General features: G+C 49.4%; 1 protein-coding gene and 1 pseudogene across 1 annotated transcript in view; both read right to left on the reverse strand.

Moving 5' to 3' along the window:
• KLHL22 (kelch like family member 22) overlaps window positions 1–12,118 on the reverse strand; it is a 52,274-nt gene that overhangs the window by 37,562 nt on the left and 2,594 nt on the right. The window contains exon 2 of the mRNA XM_031656485.1: window positions 7,842–8,108. Coding sequence (XP_031512345.1) covers window positions 7,842–8,068 — 227 coding nt within the window. The 5' untranslated portion in view covers window positions 8,069–8,108. The remainder of the gene's footprint in view (window positions 1–7,841; window positions 8,109–12,118) is intronic.
• LOC116270765 lies at window positions 1,143–2,691 on the reverse strand (annotated as a pseudogene).

Consider the following 12,118-nt stretch of genomic DNA (forward strand, 5'->3'; position numbering starts at 1 on the left):
CTCAGGAAGCTGAGGTGCGAGAATCACTTGAACTTGAACAAGAATCCCTTGAAAAAAAAAAAAAATTTTTTTTTTTTTTCTTTTGGAAACGGAGTCTCACTCTGTCACTCAAGCTGGACTGTAGTAGCACCATCTTGGCTTGGCTCGCTGCAGCCTTGACCTCCGGGCTCAAGCAATCCTCTCACCTCAGCCTCCCAAGTAGTGGGGACTACAGGTGTGCACCACCATGCCCAGCTAATTTTTGTATTTTTTGCAGAGATAGGGTTTTGCCATGTTGCCTAGGCTAATCTCAAACTCCAGGACTGAACTGATCTGCCCACCTCAGCCTCCCAAAGTGCTAGCGTTATAGGTTTGAGGCACCCTGCCCAGCCCAAAACGTTCTTTGGTTTTTGTTTGTTTGTGAGAGATGGACCCTTGCTATGGTGTCCAGGCTGCAGTGCAGTGACATGATCCCACTACTCATCAGCATGGGAGTTTCGACCTGGTCCATTTCCATCCTGGGCCAGTTCACCCCTCTTTAGGCAACCCTGCTCTAGAAAGGTCACCATACTGATGCCAAATTTAGTGTGGATACCCTATTGGCATGGCACACTGCAGCCCAGAACTCCTGGGCTCAAGCAATCCTCCAGCCTACTCTCCCACGTAGCTGGGACTATAGGTTTGAGCCACCACACCCTGCTCAAAAAACTTTTAACTGTGAGAATGGATGCTGAATGTTATCACATGCCTGTTCACCATGTCTGCAGATATGCTATATAGACATGTGTGCAGATGTGTTGGGTTGCCATGAATTGATGAATGCCATGATTCCCTGGCATGTAACTAGTAAGATTCCCCAGCATTAAACCAATTTTTTTTTTTTTTTTTTTTGAGACAAGGTCTCGCTGGGTCACCCAGGTTGGAGTGCAGTGCACACTCACAACTCATGGCTCACTGTAGCCTTGACCTCCCCAGGTTTAAGCAATCCTCCCATCTCAGCTTCCCCAGAAGCTGAGACTATAGGCGTGCCTGGCTAATTTATGTTTTGTTTTGTCTGGTTTTTTACTTTCTTTTTTTTTCTTTTTTTGAGATGGAGTCTCACTCTGTCGCCCAGGCTGGTGTGCAGTGGTGCGATCTCAGCTCACTGTAACCTCCGCCTCCCAGGTTCAAGCGGTACTTCTGCCTCAGCCTCCCAAGTAGCTGGGATTACAGGTATGTGCCATGACACCTGGCTAATTTTTGTATTTTTTTTTTTGACCTCTGAACTTTTTATTGGCCTCCTGCTCCCCAAACGATACCCTGCTTCTGGTGGCTTAATGTCTCAGAACTTTGGTGTCGTTGGTCTCAAACACCACTTTGCCATCCACTATCAGGAGGGTAGTGGTCTTTTGGATGGTTTGCATGGAGTTGCTGCTGTCCAGGGCATCACCAAGATTGAAGTCCTCACCCATCTTCCAGCAGGCGGTGGTAGGTGGCGATCTCAGCCTCCAGCTTGACCTTAATGTTCACCAGGGCCTCGTACTCCTGGGCCTGGCGCTGTCCCTCTGCCGGGGTCTGTGCCACCTCTGACTCCAGGTGCAGCAGGATCCCGTTGAGCTGCTCCATCTGCAGGCCTCCACCTCCCTCAGGCTGTTCTCCAAGCTGGCCTTCAGATTTCTCATAGAGTCCAGGTCCATCTCCAAGGACTGGACGTACGTCTCGGCTCTGTGATTGTCATGTCAGCAGCTCCAACCTCAGTGGACTGCGTAGTGACCACTGTGGTGCTCTCCTTAATCTGCTGAGACCAGTACTTGTCCAGCTCCTCTCGTTTCTTCCAAGCCAGCTTGTCATATTGAGCCTGGATGTCTGCCATGATCTTGGCGAGGTCCTGAGATTTGGGGGCATCTACCTCCACAGTTAACCTAGAGCTGGCAATCTGGGTTTGTAGGCCTTTTACTCCCTCTTCATGGTTCTTCATGAAGAGCAGCTCCTCCTTGAAAGCCTCGATCCCTGTCTCCAGCTGCAGCTGATGGACATTGGTGTCATCAATGACTTTGTGAAGCCCACGTATGTCGCTCTCCACAGACTAGTGCATGGCCAACTCTGTCTCATACTTGACTCTAAAGTCATCAGTAGCAAGACGGGCATTGTCAGTCTACAGAATGATATGGGTGTTGTCCACAGTATTTGCAAAGATCTGAGCTCTCAGGTCCTCGATGGTCTTGAAGTAATGCCTCCAGTCTCTGACCTGGGTCCCTTCTTCTCCAAGTGCTCCCGGATTTTGCTCTCCAGCTTCCGGTTCTTGGTCTCCAGGCTCCTCGCTCTGTCCAGGTAGGAGGCCAGGGGTCATTCAGGCTTCATATGGTCTCCTTCTCATTATGGATGCCTCCCATTCCTGCCAGATCCCCAGCCATCCCCGAAGCCAGGCCCCCAGACCCCATGCTGCCCTGGAAGCTGGTGGAGCGGGACATGAAGATCCAGGAACCAGAGCCCTTGGTGCCTGCATAGACGCTGGTCATACTGCTGACCGGCCAGGCACCATAGCCGGTGGTTGGTGGAGAAAGTGGAGCGAGTGGTGAAGCTCATGCTATCCAGGGAGGAGAGCGAGAGGACAGGACTCAGACTTTGCCAACAACCTAATTTTTGTATTTTTAGTAGGGATGTTGGCTGGGCTGGTCTCCAACTCTGGAGCTCAGGTGATCCACCCGCCTCAGCCTCCCAAAGTGCTAGGATTACAGGTGTGAGCCACCGTGCCCAGCCTTGTTTGTTTTTTTCTTTTTGAGCCAGAATCTCATTCTCTCATCCAGTCTGGAGTGCAGTGGCACGATCTCAGCTCACTGCAACCTTCACCTCCCAGGCTCAAGCGATTCTCAAGCCTCACCCTCCTGGGTAGCTAGAATTAAAGGTGTGCACCACTATGCCCAGTTAATTTTTGTATTTTTGGTAGAGAAGGGGTTTTGCCATGTTGGCCACACTGGTGTCTAACTCCTGGCCTCAAGTGATCTGCTGGCCTTGGGCTCCCATTGTGCTGGGATTACATGTGTGAGCCACCGTGACCAGCCCTAATTTTTGTATTTTTTGTAAACATGGGGTTTCGTCACATTGCCCAGGTTGGTCTCGAACTCTTGGGCTCAAGCAATCTGCCCACCTTGGTCTCCCAAAACGCTTGGGATGGCAGGAGCCACCGTGGCTTCAGCTTTCTTTTTTTTTTTTTAAAGAGAAAAATAGGGTTCCCCACTCTGCTCATCCAAGCTGGAGTATAGTGGTGTGATCAAGTGAAGCTAACTGCAGCCCAACCTCTAAAGTCTGGGTTGTCCTCCCTCCTCAGCCTCCTCCCAAGTAGCCAGACTACAGGCCATGCCACGTGCCCCGGGTTTTGAGACAGAGTCTCAGCTCTCTGTGGTCCAGGGCTGAGTGCAGTGGCCGGATCTCAGCTCACTGCAAGCCCGCCTCTCCCGGGTTCACGACCTCCCTTCCTGCTCTCAGCCCCCGAAAGTAGCTGGGACTACAGGCGCCCCACTCCGGCCTGCCAGTTTTTGTATTTTTTAGTAGAGACGGGCTCTGTGTTAGCCAGGGGATGGTCTCGACTCCTGATCTCTGATCCACCCGCCCTTCGCCTCCCCAAAGTGCGCTGGGATTACAGGTTTGAGCCACTGCTGCTCCAGCCGGGCCTGCCCGGCTAATTTTAAAAAAAAATTTTTTTCTTTCTTCTGAAACTGCTGGAAAAACCTGAAACCTACTGAGCCAAGGCACACCTACCCTGGGAAACATCTGGGCTTTGTGTTTTGTGGGGAATACAACTTTCTCTCTCTTTTGGGGATAAAGTGCTATTAATTTTTAAAAAATAAAATCATCAACTATATCCAAACTTCTAAAGTAACAGACACTGAGTTCAGCAAAGCAGTCTTTGATAATTCACAGATGGTATGAAAACTAAGAGAGGGACGACGTGACTTGTGGAGGTTGTATATAAAGAATAGAGCCCTTGGGCCCTTCAGACTATAAGGGTCCAGGAGGGGAGGAGAAACCACCTCAGAAGCATATAAGGTTAAAGCATACAAGGTGGGTGTAGGGTCAGGGGAGCCAAAATAAGTGTGCAATGAAAAGTTATTAACAAAAGTCAAAAAAAGAAGATGCAGTCTGGCCATCAAATTCCTAAACCATGTATAAAGCACACGGAAAGAGCAGAGGAAGCGTCCTGCAGCAGGGCAGTACAGCTCTCTGCCCTTCAGGAAAACTGAGATTCCTCCACCTGGGAAACATCGAGGGACAATTAGGGAAAGCTCTCCAGAGGAGGAGGCATTTCAGGCAGGCCAAAGAAGAAAAAATTCCACAGGACAGAAAAGGCAGAGAAGAGGCCGGGCACAGTGGCTCACATATGTAATCCGAACACTTTGGGAGGCTGGCAGCGACCTGAGGTCAGGAGTGCTGAGACCAGCCTTAGCCCAACGTGGATGTCCGCCTCTAATGGAAAACACAAAAATCTAGCTGGGTTTGTGGGCGATGTCTGTAATCCCAGCTACTCTTGTGGAGGGCTATGGAGGTGAGAATCACTGAACCCGGGAGGGAGTTGATTGATCACCCTCCGCAATGCAACCACAGCCTGGGACAGGCGCAGAATCACAAACAAACAACAATGCGGCCTGGCCAGTGGCCTCACATCTGCAATCCCAGCACTTTGGGAGGTACAGGAGGGCAAATTCAGGCCTAGAGTTCAGGATCAGCCCGGCCATGGTGAAAACCTGCTCAAATAAAAGTACAAAAATTAGCTAAGGCAGGGAGCGCTGCTGCCTGTAGTCCCAGCTGGCCTGATGAGGTGAGAATTTACTGAAACCCAGGGAGCAGAGGTTGCAGGATGGAGATTGCACCCACTGTGACTCCAGGCCTGGGTGGGATAGAGTAAGGAGACTCTGTCCTAAAAAAAAAGTAATTTGCCTCAAACAACTGCATAATGGTAAATAGAAGCCTCCCTCCTCGTCACCCCAGAGTACAGCAAGATCCTTCCAGATCTTCACAGTGGGATCATCTTCCACCAGGTCCTGAGGTTTTTCACTCCCTATCAGTAGACAAACCACACTGCCCAGTTTGCAAGCAGCTCCATTGGATAACACAGAACAGAAGGGCTCTGTCCTGCAACATGTCTCAGCACCGGGTGCATCATCCCACGGGAACGACACCTACACAGACACCCGGCGTACAACTGCAGGGCCCTAAACTATGGGCCAGCCCATCCCCAAATACCCTTCTCTCTACCCTTGCCCATATCTCTTACACATCTTTACCAGTCATACTGGGAAAAAAATAGTCCTTTATCATTTTAACATTTCACAAATAACTAAAACAAATAATAAACACGCTAACACTTGGGAATGGTCTATTTCTTTCTTTCTGAAAATGACAGTGTAGGCACTGCCTTTCCCTAACTTATCAAAAACCTTATGTGACTTTCCGTGTCCTCGAGGAGCAATTTCTAGCCCTTTCCACAGCACCCCTTGGGTAAACCTCTTACGAGAGGTGTCCTGCTCTCCAGGATGACTACAATGCATCACTAACACCCCCCGCATCCCTCCACTCCATTGGAAAGGGGAGCAGGCTGGAATACAGTGGCGCGATCTCGGCTCACTGCAACCTCCACCTCCCGGTTCAAGCAATTCTCCTGTTTCAGCCTCCCAAGTAGCTGGAATTACAGGTATGTGCTACCACGCCCAGCTAATTTTGTATTTTTAGTAGAGACAGGGTTTTGTCATGTTGGTTAGGCTGGTCTCCAACTCCTGACCTCAGGTGATCCGCCCTCCTCCGCCTCTCAAAGTGCTGAAATTACAGGAGTGAGCCACTGAGCCTGGCCTCTTTCTCAGCTCACTGCAACCCCCACCTCCTGGGTTCAAGCAATTCTCCTGCCTCAGCCTCCCAAGTAGCTGGGATTACAGGCATGTGCCACCACACCCCGCTAGTTTTTGTATTTTTAGTAGAGACGGGGTTTTACTATGTTGGCCAGGCTGGTCTCCAACTCCTAATCTCAGGTGATCCACCCCACCTTGGCCTCCCAAAGCGCTAGGATTACAGGCATGAGCCACCACACCCGGCCTCTTTTTTGTTTTTTTGAAACAGGGTCTTGCTCTGTCGCCCAGGCTGGAGTGCAGTGGCACAATCCCAGCTCACTGCAACCTCCGCATCCCGTGTTCAAGCGATTCTCCTGCCTCAGCCTCCCAAGTAGCTGTGATTATAGGCACCCACCACCACACCTAGCTAATTTTTATTTTTTGGTTTCTTTTTTTTTTAGTAGAGACAGGATTTCACCATGTTGGTCAGGCTAGTCTCAAACTCCTGGCCTCAAGTGATCCACCTGCCTCGGCCTCCCAAAGTGCTGGGATTACAGGTGTGAGTCACCGCGCCTGGCCTCTATTTCATATATATATATTCATATATATATACACACACACACACACACACATATACACACACATACACATCTCTGAGATGAGAGTCTGGGCTCTTCCAATAATGTTGCCACTCGCCTGCTCCCCTTCCCAATGGAAGTGGAGGGATGCAGGGGGTGTTAGTGATGCATTGTAATCATCCCAGAGAGCAGGACACCTCTCATAAGAGGTTTACCCAAGAGGGGTTGTGGAAAGGGCTAGAAATTGCTCCTGGAGGACATGGAAAGCCACATAAGGTTTGTGATAAGTTAGGGAAAGGCAGTGCCTACACTGTCATTTTCAGAAAGAGTGGTATGGCACTAAATCAAGAAGGGCTGAGAGGGTGAGCCCAGGGGATCCCACAGGCTCTGCAGCCTCTGGCCATCCTCTCCTGTACAGGTCCTAAGCCCCCTGCAGGGGGCCCTCAGCTCCCCCACCCTACCCACTGTCCTGTATGTTATCTTAATCTTTATTAAAGGCCTCAGTTGAATTTCCCTGGTGAACTGAAAGAACTCTGCTGCTCCTTGGCACATCTGCACCAAGCCACCACTGGGTCACATTCTCCAAAACTCCTTCTGGAGACAGAAGGCACTTAAACCATACATATTTTGCTTGATAGTTCCTAATTTAAAAAAGACAGAAGGAGGGAGAGAGAGAACTACAACCAAGCCTTGAAGACAAAATGATCGAACAGAATCAGAGCTAGAATGGAACACCTCAGGCTTGGAGTCCCATGACAACCTTGCTGGGGACCATGAGTGGCCCTCAGTCCTTCTCAGGCTCATGCCACCTATGTGAAATAAGTGTGGTGACACCCACCTCCTTGAGTGCAGAGCAGTGCAGACAATGGGGCAAATGGTGTACTGATCTGCTATTTGTGCACATAAATTTATTCATTTAAGCCATGGGTATTGCTTGAATATGTGAAAACCACGTTAGGCACTAGGGATAAGAGACAAATTCCCGCCCAGTGGAAAAGACAGATAAGCCAGTGGTTCCTCACACTGTGCCAAGTGCTGGGATGGGGTCACGAAGGAGGCCATAAGAAATCCCTGAGGGGCCACAGAGCTCACTGGGAGGGCCAGAGGCTAACACCTGAGGGATGAGAGATGTGAGCCAGAAGGTGATGCATACACAGCAATAATTACCAGGGAGGGGAGGAATGGGAAGGGAGGGGAGGGGAAGGGAGGGAAGGAGAGAAAGGAGGAAAGAAAAGAGAAAAGAGAGAAAAGGAAAAAGAAAAGGAAGGTAAGGGAAGGCAAAGCCCAAGAGACAGGATCGCTGAATGAAAAATGAACTCTAAGACCCCCTTCTGTCTCTCATACTTGTTGACTAAGTCATAACCACAAGGAGTGGGGGAGGCTCTGAGGTGAGCAGGAGACCAACTGCTGTCACCGCCAGTACCTTTATTAGCAGAGCCAGGATTATCTTTGTTATTCTTCTTACGAACAGTTCTAGTGAACTCACCTGAAGTAATCACAGGATGCAGCTAGCAGGATGCGATGGGCCTCGATGTGTCTGCCCTCCACCACCAGCACAACATCGAAGAGGATCCCGCTGTCCCGGAGAGCCAGCAGCCCTCGGAGCAGAGCCTGGGAGTGCTGTGCGCTGCGGTAGGTATTGTTCACGCAGTGTGGGTGGGAGGGCTGCGCAGGCAACTTGCAGAGCTGGGTGAACTCCTGCTCCTCTGCCATCCTGACAGCCACAAGATCCCTTACCACTTCAGCCTGTCAGCTGGCAAAACAGAGGGGATGGGGGTAAGCAGGCAAGCATCAGCCCTACCACACACAGACTGGCCAGCTCTGTTGCTCCCCTTGCTCCTGTGCCTCCCTCAGGCTCACCTGTTTTCCCTCTTTTCCCAAATCCATAATTCCTTCTCCCCTCCCACCTCTAGTCCAACTTCCTGATGGCCTTCTTCCTGATGATCTGTGCGCCATCATGCCCAAGACTCTTCATCGCATTTTATCTTCTTCCGCATGAAAGTCAAACAGAAGGGTTTTGGGAAACAGACTGACCTGGGTTGGAGCACCACTTCACGGGGACTTACAACATGACTAACCTGAGCCTCGAGTTCCCCAATTGTAAAAAGAGAGATAAAAGCACCCACCCCATTGGGGTATTCTAAAATTGGTAAAAACAATGAATATGAAACATAAGCACACACCAGGTTCTCAAAAGCTCTTCCTCCCTCCCATTGAATGAACAAAATTGGGTTCTTCCTCAGTAATGGATGCGTAAAAATGGCGAGACCTGAGTTGTGGTCAGGAGACACAGAGCCAGGAGTCTGGGAGGTGGGTGCCAAGGGGGTGGCATTTCCAGGGCCTACTTTCTTTTACTGAGATTCTGAGAGTCAAGCACAGTAACTGTGATTGAACCTGATGCATTTAAATTCATCTGCATTGCCTTTTAAATTAAAGGTTACCTTCTAACAATTGAGTCAGTACGCTCAAAAACCGCAAACTGATTTGAATAGGAGCCTCTAAAACCTAACCAGTAAAACGAACCTACTGCAAATGCACTTTTACCATGGACCAACCAAAAGTGGCTGTGGACAGCCAGCTGCTCGGGTCAGGGAGTGGCCAGTCCTACACTGCGAGGCATGGCCAAGCTGCAGGCTCTGTAGGCACAGCACAGTCAGAGCTACAAGATGTGAACATCTGTCTTCTCCACCTCACTTCATCCTACTTTCCTCTCCTCAAAATATGTTTATTCTCCAATTACCTCCAGTCATGCATCACTTAATGTTGGGGATACATTCTGAGACATGTACCGCTGGAGACAATTTCCTCATTGTGTGAACATCACAGGGTACACCTACACAAACCTAGATGGTAGAGACTACTACATATCTAGGCCATAAGGTACAGCCAATTGCTCCTAGGCTACATACTTATACAGCATATTTTTCCTCTCCTCTCATACCACAACAAACCCAGGAGACTTCTGTGACCAAATGTGTGAGGGTTTTCCCCATTAACAAGCAAGCAATCAATTCTGCCACAGATACCATCTGGGTATCCTCTAATTCAGCAGTCCCCAATCTTTTTGGCACTAGGGACCAGTTTGGTGGAAGACAATTTTTCCACGGGGTCAGGGAATGGTTTCAAGATGAAACTGTTCCACCTCAGATTATCAGGCAGTAGTTAGATTCTCATATGGAGCCCACATGCCTGGCCCCATGCATCTCTTCATCTGGATCCCTCACATGCACGGTTCACAATAGGGTTTGTGCTCCCATGAGAATCTGATGCTACCTCTGATCTGACAGGAGATGGAGCTCAGGTGGTAATGCTGGATCCCCCTCCACTCACCTCCTGCCGTGCCACCTGGTTCCTAACCAGCTACAGACTGATACAGGTCTGAGGCCTGAGGTTGCGGACCCGTGTTCTAATTCTAATTCAACTCTAACACTATCTACCCGAAGACAGTGTCTGATCCCACAGGTTGAGGGCTCAGTCTCCCAGGTTGTTTCACCTGTGCTTCTGACCAATAAGCTACAAATTGGGGTTCCCAAGACCCCCTTCTTGGGTTTAATTAATTTGTTACAGCGACTCACAGAACTCAGGAAAATACTCATGTCTACTGGTTTGTTATAAAGGGTTATTGCAAAGGATACAGATGAAGAGATGCATGGAGCCAGGCATGTGGGAAGTGGTGCAGAGCCTCCAGACCCTCTCCAGGAACATCACCCTTTAGGAGCCTCCATGTATTCAACTATCCCAAAGTTTTCCAAACCCAGTCATTTTGAATTTTTATGAAAGCTTCATTATGTTGGCATGACTGATTAAATCACTGGCCATTGGTGATGAACTTAATCTTCAGCCCATCTCCCCTCTCCAGAGGTTGAGAGGTGAGGCTTAAAGTCCCAACCCTCTTATCCTGCCTTGGCCTTTCCTATGACCAGCCTCCATCCTGAAGCTACCTAGGGGATGCTGGCCAGCATACAAAAAGGCATCACTCTGGAGAGTCCAAAGATTTTATAAGTTGTATGCCAAGAAATGAGACAAGACCAAATATATATTTCACAATATCACAGTACTGAATACCATAGGCAACTGTAACACAATGGTGAGTATTTGTGTATCTAAACATAGACAAGGTACAGTAAAAATATGGGACCACCATCCTTCATGTGGTCTGGTCTGTCATTGACTGAAACGTCACTGTGTGGCACATGATTATATATCTTTAAAAGAAAAAATGAAAAATAGATGCTAATATAAAACTTGCCAAAAAGAAGAGGTCTCCCTCTTCACTACTGAGGCTCAGGGTCACCCCCCCACCCCACCCCTTGGATGCTCTACTGCTTCCCATCAAACATACTCAGTTATCTATACCTGCCCCTCAGTCTGCCTCCAGGACCTGGGACCTCTACCCAGCCACCCACCCATTCCTTTCCCCCTCCCTGGGCTGACTCGTCTTTCTCACCAAGGCCCCAGAGATGGCCAGAGCCAAGGTGTATCCCCCATGACCACCTCTCACTTAGGATTCTCTTGCCTGGAAACTCTGCCCTATGATAATTCTCCCTTTTCTGACCTCTCCCTTTCATCCCACACACCCTGCTCGATCCCGCCCTTCTTTCCCAAGGGTTCACATTCCCAGTTTCACCTACAGCTCAGTGCTTATTCTAGCTAGTAGCCCTCCAACTTGTCTAATTTTCTTATTGGTATAGCTACCATTTCCATGTTGAAAACCTCACTGTCTTAATGATATTTTTCCTTTCTAACCCGTGTGCCCTATGAACCCACTAGTTCTGATTCGTTCACCTCTCCTCCGTCTCAGTCAGCCACCCTCTACTCCTCCAGGGCCACTACTCTGGGTCAGACCACAGCAATGATGCCCCAACCAGTTTCCCTACCTCTTGCCTCATCCTCCCCAGGCTGCTCTCCTTCAAGCCTTACCTACTCAGCCCCATTAGTAGTCCTTAGTCCAAAAGGGATACCTGTTATCCTCTGAACACCTTTAGTCACCCATCTAGGCCATTCTGTCTCTCATAGTCCCATATTGGTCAAGGTCTAGCTCTATTACTTCTCCCTCTATCGTTGTACAAAGAACATGACAAATATGCCCCACCACTCAAACCTGCCTTTTTTTTTTTTAGACGGAGTCTTGCTCTGTCATCCAGGCTAGAGTGCAGTGGTGTGATCTCGGCTCACTGCAACCTCTGCCTCTCAGGTTCAAGTGATTCTCCTGCCTCAGCCTCCCTAGTAGCTGGGATTACAGGCATGCGCCACCACACCCAGCTAATTTTTAGCAGAGCGGTTTCACGATGTTGGTCAGGCTGGTCTCACATTCCTGACCTCAGGTGATCCGTCCGCTTTTGGCCTCCCAAAGGGCTGGGATTACAGGTGTGAGCCACCATGCCCAGCCCAAACCTGCCTATTTACCCACCACAAGGAGATTCCGGCTTCTTAAGGGGTGAGGCTTTATCTCACAAACATCTCAAAAGCCCCCATGGCTGGCTGCACCACTTGCTAATGATAGACTCTGGGTACTTGTCTCATATATCCACGCCTCAGCTTCCTCATCACCACCATGACCACCACAGAGTCAAGAGGGCCTCCTTCTCTGAGGGTGACCTCCACAACTGACTACCTCAACAGACATCAAGCCCCTAGGTGGATCCCCACCTTCTATGAGCACAGTAGCGCCTCTGCTGTCTTGGGAAGGGATAAACGGCAGCTACTCCCTAAACACCTACTGCAAGAACAAGTACAGTAAAATAGAAAGACATCTTCCATGGG

This window comes from Papio anubis, chromosome 16 (assembly GCF_008728515.1).
Source record: "Papio anubis isolate 15944 chromosome 16, Panubis1.0, whole genome shotgun sequence".
NCBI classification, from domain to species: Eukaryota; Metazoa; Chordata; class Mammalia; order Primates; family Cercopithecidae; genus Papio; species Papio anubis.